Here is a 21,470-nt window from a genome sequence, read left to right as displayed (position 1 = left end):
CTGGGGCTTCTGGCTCAGCGATATCTCCTCATCATATCTCATGTTCAGGGATTTTTTGTAAATCCCTCAACATTCATGGTGATAACAAATTAGAAGAGTATAGTGATAGTACTTAAATTAATAATCACACATGCACATTTGTCGTTATCAGAACCAGGGAGATGAGAGGTAATTCGGGGAGGTAAGTAGAACCATGTGACTGTATTTGCCCGCGGATTTTCATTTCACCGGAAGCAAGTACCAAATGGCGTCATTTAAACATGTTTACGATCATGGTTCTGTTTATACTTCCCCAGAAACCCTAATTCTGGTCAAACGTTTTGATACAAACCTTTTTGTGAGTTTACGATCAGCGTTCTGAAACGTTGATTAAATGAAAGTAAGCATGGATGCAACCGTGTTTTGGACTTATCATGTATGGAAACGCTGATTCTGGCCTGAAAAGTGGAAGAATAAACAGGGCCCCAACAGTGAAAAGAATCGGATTATTATAATAGTCACATAAGCTTTAAAATTAGACCATTCTGGCCCCTGAATACCAAGTTTATTTATGTTTAACATAATTATGAAACGTTTCTATTATTACAAAGACTTTGTTAGGAAATCCCCAGGCCATTTTCAATCTATCAAACGCAGTGTAATTTTAACGTCGATGCTATTGTGTTCAGAATATATAGACATGCCAGAATTTTCAGCTTTCAAATGACATCAATTTCAATCATGAAATTTTCTCTCCGTTTGACCCAAGATGAAAAACCACCTTGGTGTTGGGCGAGTTCAAAAGGCATAGTCGCATTTATTACCAAAACAACCTTCTTCTATAGGCCTAATCAACCTGGGATTGTTGTAAAGGTTTCTAATGTGAAAGCCATTTTCTCTGTAGATATCAAGCATATCCCCAAATATAACTTTTTAAGTCACGCAATTATTTGTACAGTGGGCCCGGACAATAGGTGGAACAGTAAAAATCCTTGTAAGAGAGATCCGGCGTTGATACCGTATTTTGGGGAACAATAGAAAGGGAGTGAGGAACTCAACAAAAGAACAATAGCTACTTACCTGGAGGAGGGGAGCACGAGTCTGGAGTTAGAAAGGGTATCGTGGTGTGCGGACCAAAATCTGAAACCATAGTTGCTATGAAATGAGGGGCTTTACATAGTGAGTGCCCCCCCCCCCCTCAGCTGAAGATTTGCCGTGATTGTTACTCTACATCATTTTTTGTAAGCAGGAAATTTGCCACTGATTCAATCTCTTAATTATACACAATGTGAATTGACTCTGCAACATTTTTGTGATGTAACTGATTTCATGAGAAAAGTTCGAATGTCCGAACAACAAGCAAAAATACCCGACAAAAATATTGCTAGACTTTATAAAGCGTATTGGCAGACGAGATAGAGAGATTGTTTAATAATAACAATAATCATAACTATAATAACAATAATCATAATATATATCTTAGCAGTGGCGTAACTACGGGTTGGGGGGGCACAGGGGACTACATACTTGCACAAGGGTGGCTAGATTCACCCTCACACCATCCCTCAACTTAACTATTCGGTGCGTTCACCTCAATATTCTGCACAACCACTTGCTTTATTCCATGTCTTCTTCGATCACCCAAACCATCCCACTTTAAATATAATGCATACTTTTTCTATTAATAGGAATAAACATATCATGTTTGAAATCACATTAAATAAAATGCAAAATAAAATCCACATATGAATTGCTACGCATTTAAAACATGTCCAGTGCTATGAAAGGTCATTAAAGGTTAAATTGGGTCACAGATGTAAGTAATGCAACATATAATGTGGAATATATGTTTGGAATACAAACAAGTTGGTCATTATTTATGTAGGGCTATTTTTGGTTGAAAGTTATGTTGAGGATGTGCAGATTAAGAATCCGACGAAGGCTACTTTGGCAACCTTGGGCAACGTCATTTTCTGACGTTATAAACCTCACAATTCACATATGTCAACCTCTTAATTATGACCTATCTGGTGTACAAAATAAACATAATCATGTTTGGTATCAAATCAGCTTTACACGCATGAAAGGTTGATGATCGCGCGAGTTTAACAGGTTTGTATCATATCATTTTATGTGATTTCATATAATCTACACCAATTTAATATTTTACACCATGTCCTGTTATATTCCTCTCACAACTACCCTCTGTACCATACCTCTTTGACCAGTGTTAAGATACTGCAACAAATAACAATGAAAATTTAGTTTTTTATTTGATTTCCTTTTTTTTTATTACAGGAAATAGATCATGTATTTAAACAAAATAAAATCAAACAATGATCTTACATCTATCTCTTGAAGTGTCAGATGTACAATCCAAGGTTATGATAGTATATCCAAATAAAATCCAAGTTGGTTGGCGAAGATTCCTTAAATTAAAGTTCACAATGATGGCGATGATGAAATTGATGTTGAAGCACGATGAATAACAAAAGAGTCACTGTAACGAGTTGAAATGTCCGTGAAGACGATGTTGATGATTTCAGCAATCCATGGCTTGAAAAGCATTCATTAAAACAGCTTGATGATCTCGATGAGAACTGAGAATTTCTCTCTCAAAGAAACTGCAAACAGTTCATTGATGGCGTGCAAAATTCCACAGAAGATAAATATTCCAGGTGGAAATAAACTCTGCTCTGACATAAAGTCTGGTGTTATGTGAAGCTCTGAGTTCTGATCTGATGTGATGAGTTGTCCTTGAAGAAACTGCCAGCTTATATACAAATTATTCACTATTCTGGAGGCTTCTAGTATTCACTATTCTGGAAGCTTCTAGTATTGTCTACAAAAAGAACATTCTGCCCAACGTTCTCGCTTCCAAGCGTCACGGTTGGCGGGCGCCGCCAACCCTGAAAATTTTCAGGGCAAATCCGCCAACCGTGAACTTCCCCGACAACCGTGGCCGACAACTGTAAAGCAGGCCTAGATCTACACAAAAACTGAATAATATATATAAAAATAATCTGCTTTTCAGATCCTAAAATAAACTTGTCGATTATTTCTTCCCCGATTTCTTCCCTGGATTTCTTTGACTCACTCACTACTAGTAGTGCGCTATATACGATACGACCTCGACTCGAGGCCCAATCTCTTTTGTGGGAAGCGCGAAGATGTTTACCTCGCATTTGCGCATCGCATTGCTCACATTATTTACGTCTTTAAAATGGTAGTAAATACGCTCAAAAACAACTTGAGGGGAAATGGTATCGTGGGTTACTGGCTTGGGCAAAGTAATTTAGATTATTACGAATTTCAGTTTATATTGTCACTTATTATGTCAAAAATAAAGTGTGTCAAAATTACTATCAAAATTCGATCGAAATATAGTTTCATCTCATCCCAGGCCCCAGCTTTTATAGCTACATCTACATGAATTCATTGAATGCATTTATGATGACACTGCCGTAGAGCGAATTGAGAAAACTGTTCAAAGATCACGTTAATAATGACGAAGCCAATGGAATGGATTGATATAATGTCCAACTCATTTACTTACATCAAAATGATTCCATTCACATTTAAATTCTGATTTTACTCCATTATTTCCAAAGTCTTGATCTCTACATCGATCTTTTGAAACTGTTGATTAATTTCGCGACGGCGTGTCTACCAAGTTCTGTGCCACTGCACTTGCGCTCGCAACGGTCACATTCATAATACAAATCGCACATGACATCAAAATCCTTGATCCGGCCGGGGATCCGATAGTCTTCCAAAATTAGATGGGATCCAAAACTAATTTAATTTGATTTATTTCGTATATTCATTGAATCTGTTATAATTTTCATAATTAATAATCTTTATTAATATTATTCACATTTTTTATCATTACGACTCATTTTTTATGTGAGTTATACGTACAGTGTATTTTCATTTGTATTGTTCTTTATTACTCTTTGCCTGCCAATTAAATAATGAGCGCACCTGTCACGGGCCTGAGAAATGTTTTTAGTCATCACAGTGAATGCTTTATGAATTTGTTGTACAATTGCTTAACTACGATTTAAAATAAAATATCATTTGAAATTAATTTGTGTAAAGGAAAAAAAGAGAATGGGGGTGGCCGTCGGCAATGTCATGAAAATGATGGGATGTTTGTGACTTTTGGGGAGGGGATTGTTCGTAGCGAATGAAATTAATATTCATTTATGGATGTGTCTACTGTGATTGTGGCTGCATAATCTTTATGGCGATTGGAAAATCCACCTTAGGTCGGGAGGGGTACGTGATTCAATAGATTTTGATAGAAGTACACATTCAACAAAGTGGAATTGGCAATTCATTCACAGATATTCATTTCAAGTAGGAATTATTGAAGTTGATATGTGTGAACGTTTTAGAGGATATCGGATATGTGTATTGTTTTTTCACGCCCACAATGAGTTGCTAGTATAATTTTAATATCGTTGGATGAATTTTTCAAGTTCACTTTATATGTCTTTGTTTTATATCGGAATTGTGCTTTTAATATATGAGTTATATCTTGGCAACGTCGTTAGCTTAATTATACTGCGAGTGGATGATATTTATGAAATGAGTTGGAATGTGAACGAGACGCCCCAAAGCCGATGGCACGTGATCTAATTAGTATTCACTTTCTGGGTTGAGCCAATCATTGTGCTTGAAAACGGGTTTCCCCGAATTCCCGCCCTTGGAATGTGTCCCATGTGTGTGACCTGTTAACCTGTTGTTTGAGTGTGAATCAGCTGATTTCGTGACCTCAAAAACTCTTCACGGTGTTTACGCTGGATGGGGGCTATAAAATTAAGATCTTTCTCTTTGATTCATTTTTAATAAACTGTTCGTAATTTTCAAACTACACCTATAGTGATATTGTGATGCAATTTATTGAATCACGTACCTCAATCATCCCACTCATGGTGCAAGAAAATATTTTTTTAATTCACCAAAATATACATGTAAGAAAGATTATTCGGCCGTCATCATCGGTAGAAGTATAGACACGTCTATAAAAATGTATTCGCTTCGAATATTGACTTCTTCACCAATCCCACACACACGATCTCAACATCCCCTTGTCATTTTCCACGCCACGACCCCTCCCCTATCGCTCTCTCCCTTCGACCATCCTACAACCCCACCCCTCTTCCTCTCTTTCACACACGCTGTATTTGTAGGCCTACATAATGTATTATGTAAAAATAGAAATCTTATTTCCTGTCAATTAACCTATACATGTACTTTCAAAACATTTTAAATCGCAGTTAAGAAAAACAAATTCGTAATATTAGAGTATTATGAATGACTAAATATATTTATCACGCTCGTGATGAGCACAGCACATTCATTATTTTATAGGTGAGTAACAAACAATACAAATGATCACAGCAATAATTGACAGTGATAAAAGAATCTCGATTGGAAATTATTAGTATAAACATCATCAACAGAAGTCTTGAGAGTTATAGTTTCAGTGAGTATCGAATAAATCAAACAAAAAACCATGCAAATTATATAAGTTGGGGACCCCGTCTCATGAATACCGATGCCCATTATTTGGAAGCCTCGGAAGAAAACTTCCGAGGCTTCCAAATAATACCTCGGTCACATTTGCTCTACGGCGAGTACCACCTATATTCAGCTGGTACAAAAAATGTTAAAACGGCTGTTTTCGACTCGCCGTACGGCCACCGTAGACCAAATGTGACCGAGGTATTAAAGTCGAAACAATCTTTGGATTTAGTAAGGGCGTGACGCAGCGCAAGCTCAAAGGGCTACGCATGCGGTCCGTAGATTCAGTCGGTCATTGACATAAGAAACAACACGCATTCACAAAATTAATCGCACTTTCTAAGGATGTAGCGATATCGATCTGAACATTGGAAAGTATGGAGTTAATTTATCGATGTAAATAATCTATAAACTGTAAGTATAAAATGAGATTGACTTCAATTTTTAAGTTATCAGTAATTGCCTTTCTGCTTCAATCGCAATTCGCGCAACCGTTACGGCTGTGTGGCCGGAGAAGCATTAAATAGACATAAAATGTGGTGCATTTAGCAGCAATCTAAGCTCGTCGATATTGATATTTTCGATAGCTACCCCCCTCCCGAACCCTCCCCCCGTGCGTGCTTCGCACGCACCGAGGCCGCTGCGCTGCTTGCGTCACTTCGCGCCGCCAAGCGTCAGAGTGAACCTGGCGAGAACGTTGATTCTGCCAATTTTTAGAGCAGTCTAATTTTAGAACATTCTTGAATGACTTCAGTGAAATATAGACAAAATAGCTAATCCTATTGTCCTTTTCACTGCCATTAGGAATTTCTTTTGTGTTGCAGTCTCTATTCAGAAATAACAACATTCCTCAGCCTATTAAAGAACATGCCTAACAAAGCTTTAGTGAGACATTCTGGAATGTTCTTAATCATTCTATGCTATGAATATCCTTAAAGAGAAAATAACTAAATAAAATTAATGTAATTGCTCTTACAATTATTCTTATAAATAACACAAGATGCTCATAGGATTCCCCTTCACCAACAATCTCAACTACATGCCTCTGCCAGAGCTGTATTACTTCGATTCACACTTGCAGTATGAACTATGAAATATAGGATTCGACGGCCGACCAGCGTTCTGCATTAATCCTTAAAAGTTATAGAACAGGGTGATGCTGACTTGTATCGACAAGGAAGTTCTTTTAATTCCTTTGGAACAACCACTGTGTCATGAACAAGACAGTACGGTTGGGCCCAATGTCCTGTTCCATATACTATCAGCTATCTTCTGAAGATGTAATGGCAGTTGAAGCATATATAATTTTTCTCTGACGACACTGACATTTCTGTTCTACCAGTCATTATGGGTTTATAAGTCTTTTGCATACTGATGGAAAAGTAATTGACATTAAAGGTATGGCATTGAAGTTTGGAGAAAAATGCTAGCTTTGCACAGATAATTCCCTATCAGGTTGTGATACCATGTTTTGTTAATTTGGAAAGGGAAAATTTTTCACCCTAAACTTGCTGCTCGAATAAGATCTTAATCTTATTCTGTGAGTCTGATTCAGGAGAAGTGGACTGGATCAATTAAAGGTGTAATATTTATACTTTTCATCTTTCTTAACTAATATAACAAATGTAATGGTCTCTCTAAAATTACTAAGCACTACTTCACATTATTTAGCAAGAAGACAGATGCTTCAAAGATCACTAGCCGCCCAACCCCAAACTGAAAAGTCAGCAAAAGAGCATGATAATAAAAGGTGCTCTTCCTCAGCTTTATCTGAGCAACTGATCAGAATGACTCCCCTGCAACTTGCCTCCCATGTATGGATGGGAAGTATAAGTTAGGAGGGCACTCCTGAACCTGTACATTATAGCAAATTAGTTACTCCCAAGGAATTATCAGAACTTGCTCCATGTGGATTTAAATCGGGCCACCATGCTCTAGGATAAGCATTTGCCATCGTGTATCGTATGTAAATAACATTCTAAATACAAGGAAAATTGAACATGCAGTTGAGACTTAAAGAGGGGAAATCAGTCTGAAGATGAATGAGAGAACAAAATGTAGTGGAGTTAAGATGATGTAAAATGTGAATTTTTTTCTAATTGGATACTTTTCTAAGAATGTGAATTTGTGTTGTAGAAATCATTTTCTTAGGTGGCTCCAACATGATCGATCTTAAACCTGAAATTGTGTGTAATACATTAATTACCGCTAAATATTTAAGAGGAATATAAGAAAGCTGGTGTGGTTTATGACGTCACAAAAATTAAAATCCTCAAGGTGCCAAACTAGCACTGGTCGGATTCTTAATATGCACACCCTCAGCTTAACCTTTGCCAATAAATTCATATAATATCCAACTTGTTTGTATTTAAAACATGATATGTTCCCCATTATATGTATTACATTTGTAAGGCAATTTAACCTTTTATAACCTTAAATGACCTTTAACTGACCTATGCGTGATTTAAATGTCCAGTTATCCATACATTTACATTTTATTTTTCATTAGCTTCAATTTTATACCAAACATGACATGTTTATTCCTTAAAATATGAAATTCATATTTAACAGGTATGTGAAATAGTGGGTGTTGCATATGACGTCAATTTAAAAAAATGCCCATGGGTGCCAAGGTGGCATCCGTCGGATTCTTGAAGTAGACACCCCATACTACAACTTCCAGCAAAAAGATCGCAGTCATACCCAACTTGACGGTCATGCAATAATTTTGGTCATATCTACCCGACTACATCAAAGCCCTCTTGCGGTAGGTTGCCTAGCAATCTTGTTAGCAATGCTTGTGAGCATCGTCTTGCTCACCCTCCAAAAGTCATGAGATGAATATCATTAAAACATTACAAATTCTAACCAATTATTTCAACAGACTGTATAGGCATGGAGTAGCTCCATGGTATAGGCCTATTTCATAGTAAATGCCAAGAAGGGCCACCTAATTCTGGTATGCATCATCCATCATGAATCTGTTGAAAGCCTCTTCTTAATTTTCCTCGTGTAGTCAAGTAAATAAAAAGGCTTAGCCTTGGCACAAGAGTATCAGATTTCTGACCATGTGCTTTCATGAACAGGACTAGCCTTTTTTTAGTCACGTCTAAGAAAATGTGGAACTGCCTTGCCAAATATTTGTTCCAAAAAAAATAGGCATATTAGTAGGCGGCAAGTAGTAAGAATTCCCAAAATTTTCTGTAGAATCTGATTTTTTTGTGCTTATCCCCCTATTTTTAGGGTGCTGAATACGAATCTGCTTGTTGCCAAATTTATAAATGCTGTCTTCGACCGTTGCCATGGCAACGGATTAATTTCTCAAAAATTGCATGTATTCCCCTGTAAATGGTAGATAAACATGATATAAATTAGCCAATAGATTGATTTCAGGGTTCCAATTAAATACAAATGAAATTCGAAAATATTTAAGATCATCAAATTGGTTCCAATTGGCCTGTTGCCATGGTAACGGCTCATTTTTCCTCCAGAAAAGTAAAAATTTTGATTTACAGTTGTAGAATCTGTTTTTTGTTTCATTTTCCCGGCGTTTAGGGTGTTAAACATAGGAGTTGTTTTTGCTTAATTAAAATTTTTACTTTTCTGGAGGAAAAATGAGCAGTTACCATGGCAACGGGCCAATTAGAACCATTTTTATGATCTTAAATATTTCTGAATTTCATTTGTATTTAATTGGAACCTTGAATTCAATCTATTGGCTAATTTATATCATGTTTATTTACAGGGATATACATGCCATTTTTGATAAATTAATCCGTTGCCATGGCAACGGTCGAAGACGGCATTTATAAATTTGGCAACAAGCAGATTCATGTTCAGCACCCTCAAAATAGGGGAAATAGCACAAAAAATCAGATTCTACAGAAAATTTTTGGTAACCTTAAATATTATGACGAGGAGCTGTGTACTATATAATCAAAATTTAATATTACAATAAAAATTACTAAGATTACATCAAATATGACTGAAAAATGTCCATAGTTGAATCAATACTTTCAATACTGACAAAACAATATCATGTTATCATAAACTTCTTGTCAATAATACCCCTTTCATACTGCACTTTTCCCAGGTGAAGTTCGCCAGCGAAGGGGAAAGTGTCCAGTATGAAATGTCCACAGGAGAACTTCCCCAGCGAACTTCTCCACCTCAAGAGGTTCACCTCAAGAGGTGGAAAACTTTGCCGGTGAAACTCGGCGAAGTTCGCCGGTGAAACAGCCGGTATGAAAGCTAACCTCTTTAATGATGTCAGAGGTCATTTTTTTCTCCCTGAACTGAGATTCAGCGCGCTAGCTAGCTATTATTACCATGGCTATATGTAGAAGGCCACGCTTTATGAGTGATTTGATCATTTCATAGAGTTAAATACCCTCGAACATACAGTTTGTTTTTTTCACTAACGATGTTTATTAAAAAAAGGGTTAATATTTTACATGCTGAAAATGTGCTTAAAATATCAAAATACTTTGATTTTTTTTGGCTTCTAATATTTCTAGAATATGTTGTAATTTATTTTTTATACCTTTTTTGTAATCGGTAAGCAGCAATGTTTATAATTTTCTTTTCGTTCGTTCTAATTCTGCATGCACGTGCCGAGTGAGCTGATCAGCAGCAGCAGCAGCTGAGAAGTGTTTACCTGCCGTCATCACCAAAACTTCACTGTTAAAATTAATTAGGTATCTGCAATTAATAAGGAAAGAGTACAATTGAAATTCAAATTAAAAAAAAGCGTGCACTTTCTTGACACCGGGTCTGCACTTACTTCCGCCCGAGCAAATCACCCGTCGACTTTCGCCGGGGAAGAGATGTCAGTGCGAAAGGGTACATTTTTTTCTTCGACGGGGAAGTGAGGAATGCGTGCCAGAGAAGTTCCCTGGCGAAGTTCGCTTGGGAAAAATGAAGAGGCCAGTCTGAAAGGGGTATAAGACAAGCCTCCAATTTAAGACTAGCATGCAAACATATTCAATGGGGGTACTCAGAGTCTGGAATGAAAGCAACAGGTGATTGAAAGAATGTGCATGATAAAAGCATGGATGTAATTCAGGGGGTGGTATTCTCCATATTTTATCTTTTCTAGAGATATGACAAAATCGGTATTCTGGTGGATGTCATAACTTTTGTCACAAAGATTGTCATAAATTTTGTCTCTTCTCTTTAGCACGCATCATAAATATGCGGCTTTAAATGCACGTAATCCTTTTATTCAAGCAAAAGATATGACAAAAGTTATGACAGGGGGATAGCAGTCATAAATTTTGTCATATCTTTTAGTATCAAATATCCTGATACCCTGCTGACTGAATGTCAAGCATATAATATTAATTAGATAAGATTGTGATATTAGTTTCACTCATCATCAATGACAATCTTAAAAATTATTTTTTCATGCTACAATTAGTTACGCCCTACATATTAATTCCTCCTTTTTTCTCTGTTTTCCTTCTTTTTCTACTTCTCTTCTAAAATCCTACACATCTCCTTGTCTCTCTTTGTAATTAAGTGCATGAAGATACACTTAGTTGCGCGATGTAATACAGCCACTGTATTTAGTCGATTTGACAGTCCCATAGGCTCAATACACCAGCCTAGAAATGTTCTTTCCGATGAAGTTTTTTTCTTGATTCGTGTTCCTATGGGGTCCTAGAACAAATTCAGCTTGGTTGCCCAAAGTTGCGGTTTGGGCAATTTTGCTAATTTGCATAAATCCAAAATGGCTGCCAGATGACATCTTGAAAACCTAACTTTTGAACCCCTTGCCCCAAAATTATGAGGAATGACTCTTTTTAGGGCTTTAGGGGTGTGTAGAACCGCTTTCTATCATTTTTGCAATATAAGGTCATCTTCAGGTCAAATCCAAGATGGCCGCCAGATGCCATCTTGAAAAATTGACTTTTGATCCCCTTGCCCCAGAATGACGAGTAATACCTCTGTTTATGGGTTTTCGAATGTGTAGAATCTCTTTCTGCTATCTATTTTGCAATACAATGTTATCTTCAGGTCAAATCCAAGATGGCTGCCAGATGATGCCATTTTGAAAAATTAACTTAATGATTCCTTTGTCCCAGAATTATGAATAATACCTCTTTTCGTGAGTTATTTGGTATGTTGATTCCATTCCTGTTAATAATTTTGCAATATTGGATCATCTTCAGATCAAATCCAACATGTTCAAGATGGCCGCTAAACGCCATATTAAAAAAAATACTTCCCGAGACTATTGAACCGTAAAGAAGTACTCTCCCCAAAAGCGTACACGCTTTCCTGAAGAGGTTACTATTATGTGTAGCTCATTCAAGAGGATATCAGTAAGAATGATTCATATCTTTTAATCACTCCATTTTTAGTTCGAGGTTAAGTCATGTCTAAGATGGTCAGAAGGTTAATAGATTTCGTCATTAACCGCTCACTTTAGATTGAAACAATTCAAGGTTCGGGCTATGATCTATTTCGGGAGTCCATATCATTTTTTTACATCCAACTATATTTTTCTAGTGAAAGGACTTCGAAGTGTTATTTGAATTAAAAAGTGATTTTTCAGAAAATTAGTTAACTTATTACCTTCCTTTATGATTATCGGACTTCTCGTCCTGACAAGAGCCATTGACTTGGTTAGCAGGAGTGCACTATTTAGCCTCCTGCAGAAAATAGGCTCCCCCAAGACTGTTCCATGGTCGTATCATTCCATGACAACAGTTTGCTACAACGCTGGAACATCTGGTAGCTTCCCTCAGTTCCTGTGAGCAGTGGCGTGAAGCAAGGCTGCGCCTGGCCCTGACACTCTTTGGGATCTTCTTCTCCATGCTTCACCAGTATGCATTTGGCGAATGCACAGAAGGCTTCTATATCCGTACCAGAGATCGACTACGTGCCAAAACAATGGTCAGGATGGTTGTCAATCGTAAGACGTTGTACGGAAACGATGTCGCCCTTGCCTCTCAAGAAGCGGAGGTACAAGAAACAGTCATACAGCCGCCTGTTCTGTGCATATAAGGAGTTTGGATCACCCATCAGCATGTGAGACAGAAATCCTGATCGACTCAAGACACTGACTGTCCTCCAGATATCTCTATCAACAGCATGCACAAACAGTCATGGCAAAGCTCCTGTACGGAAGTAAGTCCCGGAAAACGTACGCCGACCAAGAAAAGCGGCTAAACACCTTTCATGTCAGCTGCTTTGGACGTATCATGCACATTGAATGGCAAGACAAAGTGAAAAATACAGAGGCCCTTCAGCGTACGTGCTGGCATCCTCAGTTTATTCTCGCTCTCTAGTCAAAGGCGCCTCAAGCGGTTGGGGCATGTTCGCCGCATGAAACCCTGGTGAATCTCAGAAGCGATTCGCCAAGGTAAGGTGAGCTGTGTGATTGGTCTCATCCCAGTCTCATCCCAGACATTTGCAAACGTGACATAAAACTTGCCGGCATTGACACTAACACTTATGAAGATGTAGATGATAGTCGCCATTCTATGAAGAGCTACTAAGTACAGGGGTCAAGACGTCAGAAAATAATCGGAATGCTGAATTGGCAGACCAAAGACCTAGGAGGAAGGCTAGGACAACATCTCTATCTAAACCAGCCTCAGCGTAATTCTCCTTCATCTGCACAAATTTGTTCTAGAGACTGCCACTTACAGCCACTCTCGAAAATGTAAGACCTAGCACTAAACCATCGTGTTTTAAGACGAACTGATGCCTACCAATCATTGGAGAAAACACTTTCAAATTCAAATAAGACTCTAAAAGCCTCTTCAGTACAAAAGTATGGATGGACATTAAAATAACTAAAAATACACACGAAATGGATCATAGCCCAAACTTAAAGAGGGTTCATTCTAAGGTGAGCAGTTAATGCCGAAATCTGACATCTCAGATGTGACTCCAACTTGACCTAAGATTTGAGAATTAACAAAACAAATGGGTATTCTTACTGAAATCACTTTACATTAGCTCTTACACGTATAAGCCTCGGAATGTATTTTTTCAAGATGGCGTTTGGCGGCCATCTTGGATTTGATCTGAATATTTTCCTTTATGCAAAATCACAGCAAAAATTGAATCAACATACCAAATGACTCACGAATAGTTATTATTCATAATTCTGGGGCAAAGGGTTCAAAAGTTAATATTTCAAGATGGCGTCATCTGGCGGCCATCTTGGATTTGACCTGAAGATGACATTATATTGCAAAATAGATAGCAGAAATATATTCTACACACCCCAAAACCCCGAAACAAAGGTATTCCTCATAATTTTGGGGCAAAGGGTTCAAATTTTTTTTTTCAAGATGGCATCTGATGGCGGCCATCTTGGATTTGACATGAAGATGACCTTATATTGCAAAAATAATAACAGAAATGGATTCTACACAACCCAAAACCCCTGAAATGAGTTATTCCTCGTCAATTTGGGGCAAGTGGTTCAAAACTTAGGTTTTTAAGACGGCATGTGGCGGCCATTTTGGATTTATGCAAATTAGCAAAATAGCCCAAACGGCAACTTTGGGCAACCAAGCTGAATTTGTTCTAGGACCCCATAGGAACATGAATCAAGAAAAAAACTTCATCGGATAGAACATTTCTAGGTTTGGAAAATGTCAAATCGACTAATTGAGGATACGCCCTACCTGCCACGGGGTCTTTCTATTGGCTAGAAGGGCTCCCACTGAAAACTAACGATGATTTTGATTGGTTTGCTTCCAAAAAGTTGGGCGGGAAGTCAGAGAGATATGACAGGGAAAAGACAATGTTCAGAATACCGATTTGTTACAATCATAGCGGAGTCATATCTCGGAGAGAAATGACAAAATCTATGACAAAAGTTTTGACAGTGTTCCAGAATACCACCCCAGGTTATCAAAGCATTAAAATCAAGTCCACCCCAGAAAATTGCTGATTTGAATAAATAGAGATAAATCAAATTAGCCTAACGCTGAACATATCATCAAAATCGGATGTAAAATTTTAAACATTTTAAAGTTTTGCTTATTTTTCACAAAATAGTGATACATGTATGCACAATTAAGTGATATGCAAAAAAATGAGACAGTTGATGATGTCGTTCACTCACCTTTTTTTATTGTTTAAAGTATACAATATTTCATTTTTTACATATTGACAACAAGGACCGACTTGACTGAACCATTTAGTATTAAACAATGCTAATTCCACATGTTCAGGGAGGAATTAATTAATTTTTCACCTGACAATTAAGAGAAAATAAGAATATTTCATATCTTATATAATAAAATACAAAAGAAATAGTGATTGGATGACATTATCAGTCTCCTCATTTGCATACTGACCAGGATGTGAATATAACTGTTTTGTGAAATTTAGCAAAACCTTAAAATGTCATAACTTTCTTATTTTACATCTGATTTTGATGTAATTTTCAGTTTTATGCTTGATGGATTTTTCTTTTTTTATTCAAATCAATTTTGTTGGGGTGGACTTGTCCTTTAAACAAGGGCAATAGCTGTATAACTCATTGAAATCATTATAACATCAATATCAGATAATAAAGGTAAATCTCATAAAAACTACAAGGAATTTATCAATGCATAGAAAATTCAGAAGGGGGAACATTTGAAAAAGTATGTTGTCATTAAACAAAGACGGTCATAATTGTTTTCAATTGGGCATTGTGATCTTAAAGACATGCAGGGGCCGCAGCCCCGCCACCATACACTTTTTTCAAAACCATGTACAATTCAAAAATGACCATCTGATTGTGATTTCTTTTTTGCATGGTCCTCCCCAGCTATCAGCTCTGCCCCCATTCAAAACCATTCCGCGGACCCGATATCATGTAAATTATTTTTAAGGAAATGAGCCTATATATAGAATCGATTTAAAGAATCAAAAAATGTCTTCAAGATAATCATTTAAATCAAAATTGGTTTTAGAAATGTGTATCTAAGACATCATTATATAAACATTTGAATTTCATGTTTGAATGTCGATTTTGGTAATAAATGATTATATACCGCACATAGTTCTTTATTTAACTTCTGTGATCATGATGTTATGTATAAGAAGAATCGTAAGATAAATTACATGTATATTCATTCATTTAGTTATTATTTTTTCTCGAAGGAAGTTCATTGTATGAGAATATTCCAGAATGTCAATAAAGCTTTGCTATGTACATGCATATTCAATGAGGTAGGGTAATGTCTGGTATTTCTACAACTCGCAATAGACTGCTAGCCATGGAAAAGGACAATTGGATTAGCTGTACTGTTTACATTGTTAATATCACTGAGGTCATTCAAGAGTCTTCTAGAATTAGGATTGCTCTAGACAAAAGGAGAATGTTCTTTTTAAAGACAATACTAGAAGCTCCCAGAATAGTGGAAATTTATATATAAGCTGGTAGTTTCTTCAAGGACATGGTGATATCATATCAAAACTAGAGTTTCATGCCAGTCTTCATGTCAGAGCATTGTTCACTTTTATGTGAACACAGCATTAACTTCTGTGGAAATGATTTGCCCACCAACAATGAACTGTCTGCAGTTATTTTGAGAGAGGAATTATCAGTTCTCATCAAGATCATCAATCTCAGGGCTCTCCCTTAACTTTTTTCTTTGGTTGCCAACCGGGCAACCTATACAATTTTTTAGGTTGCCAAAATGCATTTTAGGTTGCCATAATGTTCAGATAAAAGCTGATGATTGTACTACACAGCATGTGAGAAACCATTGATAGCAAACTCCTTAAAAATGTTGCATGTTTCACAAGACCTACATAGTCCTATCATTATTATTAAATGTAATAACTGAAATTCGGATAAATCATACTAGACCTTGTGAAACCCTTGGTTTTTAACCAGCCACTCCTTGGTTTAGATAAGCTCATGCCAAAGGGAGCATTCAAATTTTCACAGAAATCCTTGAGCAAGGGAGCGAAGCAAATTTTGTTTTCCTTCAGACAAATAACTACTAGAGAGGAAGGTATTTCAAGCTATCTTACTCCTGTGTTTAATTTAGTCAACCTATGAAGGTATTTATTATAAAATGATAACATTATGTGATTTGCTCACCAATCAGTAAATAATTTCAGGAAAACTTGGACTTGGCGTCTGCACCATTATAGACTAATTGTGTTGCTCTGGAAAGCTTGCGGCAAACTTTCAGGTTGTCAAAAACTAATAAAAAGATACAAAGAAATGAATGAACTGGGAAAATTGGAATATAGACACTATTGTAGCTATGTCAGAGCACGCAAGCATTGTTCATGTTGGCTTGCACAGCTATTTTTAATGAAGAGTATTGAATAGGTGTGTACATGTAATTTGATATATATGCAAACCATAGAATCCAGTTCGTATACACTATTTGTTGATACGTCAGTCACATCTGTGACAAGCATTCAGGATGTCAAGAGCAGCCATTATTTAGGAAGTATAAAATATGAATATACGTGTGCACATGTACAAATGTAGGCCTATGTGTTATAGCTGAAGGTCTATTTGCAATGTAATACATGCAGGCTATAATCCAGTTTGCACACTACTTGTTGCTGTCTGTCAATAAGCAGCCATTGTTTAAAAAGCATACATGTATGAAATTTGAATACATATAATTTTCTTAACTCCGATACTTGGTTAGAATCCAGTTTGTAAATAATTGATACTATGTCTGTCAAGTCTCTAGCAAGTTCTGAAAACTTCTCAATTTCTTATCACATCATTGTCAGCCGACATGCATACATGGTTATGTCCTTTGAAGTAGATTCCCCAAACGGATCTACAGTTGTCAAGAGAATGAGATATGTCCATACATACAGTAATGACCTCTATGACCTTTGACCTTGTAATCCCAACATCTACTCGGATCATTGTCCATCCAATATGAATGTAGGAACCAAGTTTGAAGTATATCATTCAAACGGTTTTTCACTTATTGCTATATTTCCATGTATAGCAATATGACATCGACCTTTGACCTCATGATGCGCAAATATAATCAGATCATTGTCACTCAAATATGTACACATGATTCCAGTTCTTTTTGCAACTTGGCATTCAAAAATATCCTCAATCTTTAGAAAATGCCATATTTTGAATGGCTCATCAATAATATTCATGAATCTGATATGAATAGGCAATCATGCTCATGCATATTAATGAGTAAGATCACACAGGTTCATGAAGTAGCAATCATTATGAAGGAAAAATTGAAAATATGTCAATTTTTTCTGTCTTTGTTTAAGTGAAGATGTTACAACTACACAAGCAAGTAAAGGTTAGTCCTGAGACACCTTTCCACATTCTTGATCTGATAATATATATTGACGAACAAACTGTTGCGCCCTCTACATTTTGTGCATTCACTTACCATACCAGAAGTGCTACATTATTTCTACATAAACTTGCAACACCCCACTTTAGTCATGTCACAATTTTAAGCTGTACGATTCTCATCGAGGACTTAGCCAAACTTTGACAGACAGGCAGTCAATCTCAGACCTCATCGGCAGGCAAAGTTTTGACTCAATTGGATTGCATAGCACATGGCTTGATCGAGAACATGTGCTTAGATTTGGGCGATCTTTTGGAGCTGAAACTTTGCGACAATGTGATCTTGAAAGATGTTTTTCCTGTTCCCGAAGTTGTAAACTTTGGACTGGAAAAGCATTCTTACTTGCCGCAAAATTCCGGAGAATTTTATTCTATTTGAGAAAAAAAAATCCAGAATTTTCTTGGTTGACATCAGGGCAACCATGGCGGGACTTTCAGGTTGCCCACTGGTAGTTTTGGTTGCCAATGGCACCCAGGCAGCCGCTAATTTCGAGCCCTGCCCTTAACCCTATCTAGGCCGGGGTATTTTGGAAGTTCATATGGCCGGGGGGGGGGTCCTCCCAGCCCCCCCTGTGAGATCTCGGCCGTTGGCCATGCAATCGCACTGAAAATTGGCACGCAGGTTGTCTGGGATATAATGCTATTTATTGCTATAAATTATATTATACAAATTGCTATTAAGTGATTATGCTAATTATGGGGGGAGGGGGGGGGCGGTCCTCCCAGGCCCCCCTTGAGATCTCGGCCATTGGCCATGCAATCGCGCCGAAAATTGGCACGCAGGTTGTCTGGGACATAATGTACAATATTGTATAGTAATTTATTTCATGCAAATTGCTATTAGGGTTTATGCTATTATTTATGCGTAATTAGTATGTGAAATCATATTTTTCCCTTAGCTCCCTAAATAAAGCTCAAAATGTTCTAATTTTTGGTATAAAAAACGTTGTGCTGTTCTTAGCAAGTGTACATTAAAAAATTGTTATATCAGATCAATTTCTTATGTATTATATTGTTTTTTGCAATTTCTTATGTATTTCTTTGTTTTTTTGGACCTTTCGCTTTTCATTGTTTTTACAATGAAATTTGTAGGGGACTCTTCTGAGATCATAAACAGCATAAAATAAATACATTTAGACTGGCAAAACTAAAAATAATCATACATTTATGATTTTTGGTTGAAAACACAGTTTGCATTGACTTTGTACACGAAATCATGTTTTTAAGCAAATTTTTGGTCTGACATGCACTTACATAATGTTGCGTAATTTCGGAACGGCGTACCTGGATGACACAAAACTGGTCTCAAAAGTTGTACAAGACTTGAAAGTAAAAATTCAGCAAGCGACGTGGTCAAAAAATTTCGCACGGCGAAAATATTGCTCGAATCACAATAGTTGCACTACTACAAGTTCTCATGGCAAACAATACAGGTTATGAACCCGTGAAGAACTCTTAGCTTGCTGGCCCAATGCCCGCGAAAAAAATGCAGGTGCCAAAATCACGGCTGCACAGGCTGGTTATGTGACTCCGCGATGGCCGCAGGGGTTCTCTATTGATATACAAATTCAACCTCATGAACTTCACGGCATGAGAGCTCAGATATTAACGTCTCACCTTACTAAATGAAGTATTTTGGTATAACAATGTACAAAACTTACATAAACTGAAGTAAAAGTGTTCATTGAAGTTGAATCCAAACAGACTTACATAATTCTTTGATAAATCCACGATTACCCTGCTGCTAGATGCCATTGGACATGGACCACTCAAAACCTTCCCAAACAGGACTCTCAAAGAAACATCTTGGCGAGTGCCTTGTCTGTTCTGTGCCAAGGGTCCAAAGACAACATTCAGTGATTGACTGAGCTGTACTGCTGACTCCCTACAAGGGATCATTCCTGACCGACAAACTGGTCGTATATCGACTGCCAAGGAATGATAATGGGCATTGTACAACTTATCAGCTTTGAAGAGTGATGCCAGACCAGCCTTCCAAGAAAAAAAAAGATGAACAAGTTATCAACATTTTTTTATAACATCGTGCACCATGCACATCACAGAGTTGTTTTATACTTTAAGAGAATGAATATATATATAATGCAACAGAATGTATTTCTGCTTAATTCCTAAATTTACATTCATAAATTATTCCTTAAAGAAAATGTTTTCTTGTATGGCTTTGTAGATATTAGAAAATATGTCTACAAGGCATCACTTTGAGGAATTCACAAACTGTAGATAAATGTACCCTATAAAATTCATTCAGCCTCTTGGAGGCATCTCACAAATTTGGTGTAGCAAGCCAGAAATCAGTCCTGACTAAACAAGAATTTCAGTCCACTCTTTCCTGAAATACTAGGATTATTCTAAAATCCTCAAATATACAAGGATAAATATCAAACACACGTTATTGAAATCCTGCTTACCTTAAACCTATAATGAGATACCAATATTATACAATAAATAATACATGCACTTTTAAAGCAAAAATTAATTTAATCACATACCTTTGAGTCACAAGGAAGCAGTTTTTTCCAGGGGGTCAAGTTCTCAGTGCATACCACCTCACGTGGAAGACTGGCATGGCGAAGAAGACTTGTGTTTCTACCATATGCTTCTGTGTACATCAAATTAAATTGAAAAAAAAAAAAAAATTTAATTCATGCAACAGCTCATACAAAATCTTTTACAGTGTTTCTATGTAATATATTACAAGCATGACTTGACATTTATACGTTGTAACATAGACCGAATAAGACCAAATGGCTGCTAACTAAGTGACAGTATCTCCCTAGATACTTCATTATCACCATATATACCATCTCTCAATCATATATTTCATATTACGTTGATAGTTCTTACTACCCTTGTTGACTTGTAACTAATAATATTTATCATGTCTTATAAAGGAGATAAATTTGTTAATAAATCCAACATTGAGACCAGTGGAAGATTCAATATCTTGAACGATGAACTGGAAGGTGATGCTGCCGACCCTACTGGCCCAGCTAACCATGCTGCACGCTCCACCACTTCCCCTGGCCATACCTCAGCTTACAGTCCATCTTAAAGCTGCAACAGACAATTTCGAGAAGATCATGGAAAAGGCAGTCAAGTCAATGCAAGATAGCATAAAAAGAACCAGAGGACCTTGGAATTTGAGAGTCACAGAATAACTGAATTAAAAGGGAAAAACCTGGACCCGGAGAAGCACCTTGAATAGCAAGAGAAGGCAAACCAAGTGTTAGAAAAGAGGGCTGCTAGCCAAGATGATGAGATGAACTTAGCTGAATGTATAGTAAAGAACGACACTCAGTCAGTGAGTGTCTTATTTACGAATGAGGCATACTCACCTGTCCCTGTTAAACATTGCTATTCACCCCCACCCCACCCTCAACAACACTGGTAAGATCTCCCACATAATTTCTGCATGCCCCTGGCACATACAGCGTGCAACCCGTCAGGGTCACCTTGTGACCTACATCCCTCGTCACTTCCTCTTTCACGACCGCGCGCCCTTCCAACAACACATAAGTGCATTGTACAGGTGATAAAATGCAACTTTTGTGCCTCTAATTTTCTTTTTCTTACACCGCTGCCGATGTCTGAGTTCAAATCCGCCTGATAA

At 37.1% G+C, this 21,470-nt stretch overlaps 1 protein-coding gene across 1 annotated transcript in view; it reads right to left on the bottom strand.

The window, feature by feature from the left end:
- LOC129279527 (GPI transamidase component PIG-T-like) overlaps positions 1–21,212 on the bottom strand; it is a 121,444-nt gene extending 100,232 nt beyond the window's left edge. Inside the window, exons 1-4 of the mRNA XM_064095649.1 lie at positions 21,196–21,212; positions 20,856–20,914; positions 20,350–20,459; positions 19,550–19,831 (exon numbers count right to left, since the gene is read on the bottom strand). Coding sequence (XP_063951719.1) covers positions 19,550–19,831; positions 20,350–20,459; positions 20,856–20,914; positions 21,196–21,212 — 468 coding nt within the window. The remainder of the gene's footprint in view (positions 1–19,549; positions 19,832–20,349; positions 20,460–20,855; positions 20,915–21,195) is intronic.
- Positions 21,213–21,470: the final 258 nt, after the last annotated feature.

Source organism: Lytechinus pictus, chromosome 2, assembly GCF_037042905.1.
Source record: "Lytechinus pictus isolate F3 Inbred chromosome 2, Lp3.0, whole genome shotgun sequence".
NCBI lineage: Eukaryota > Metazoa > Echinodermata > Echinoidea > Temnopleuroida > Toxopneustidae > Lytechinus > Lytechinus pictus.
The sequence above is the reverse complement of the archived record's forward strand: the minus strand, read 5'-3'. Positions and strand labels throughout refer to the sequence as shown.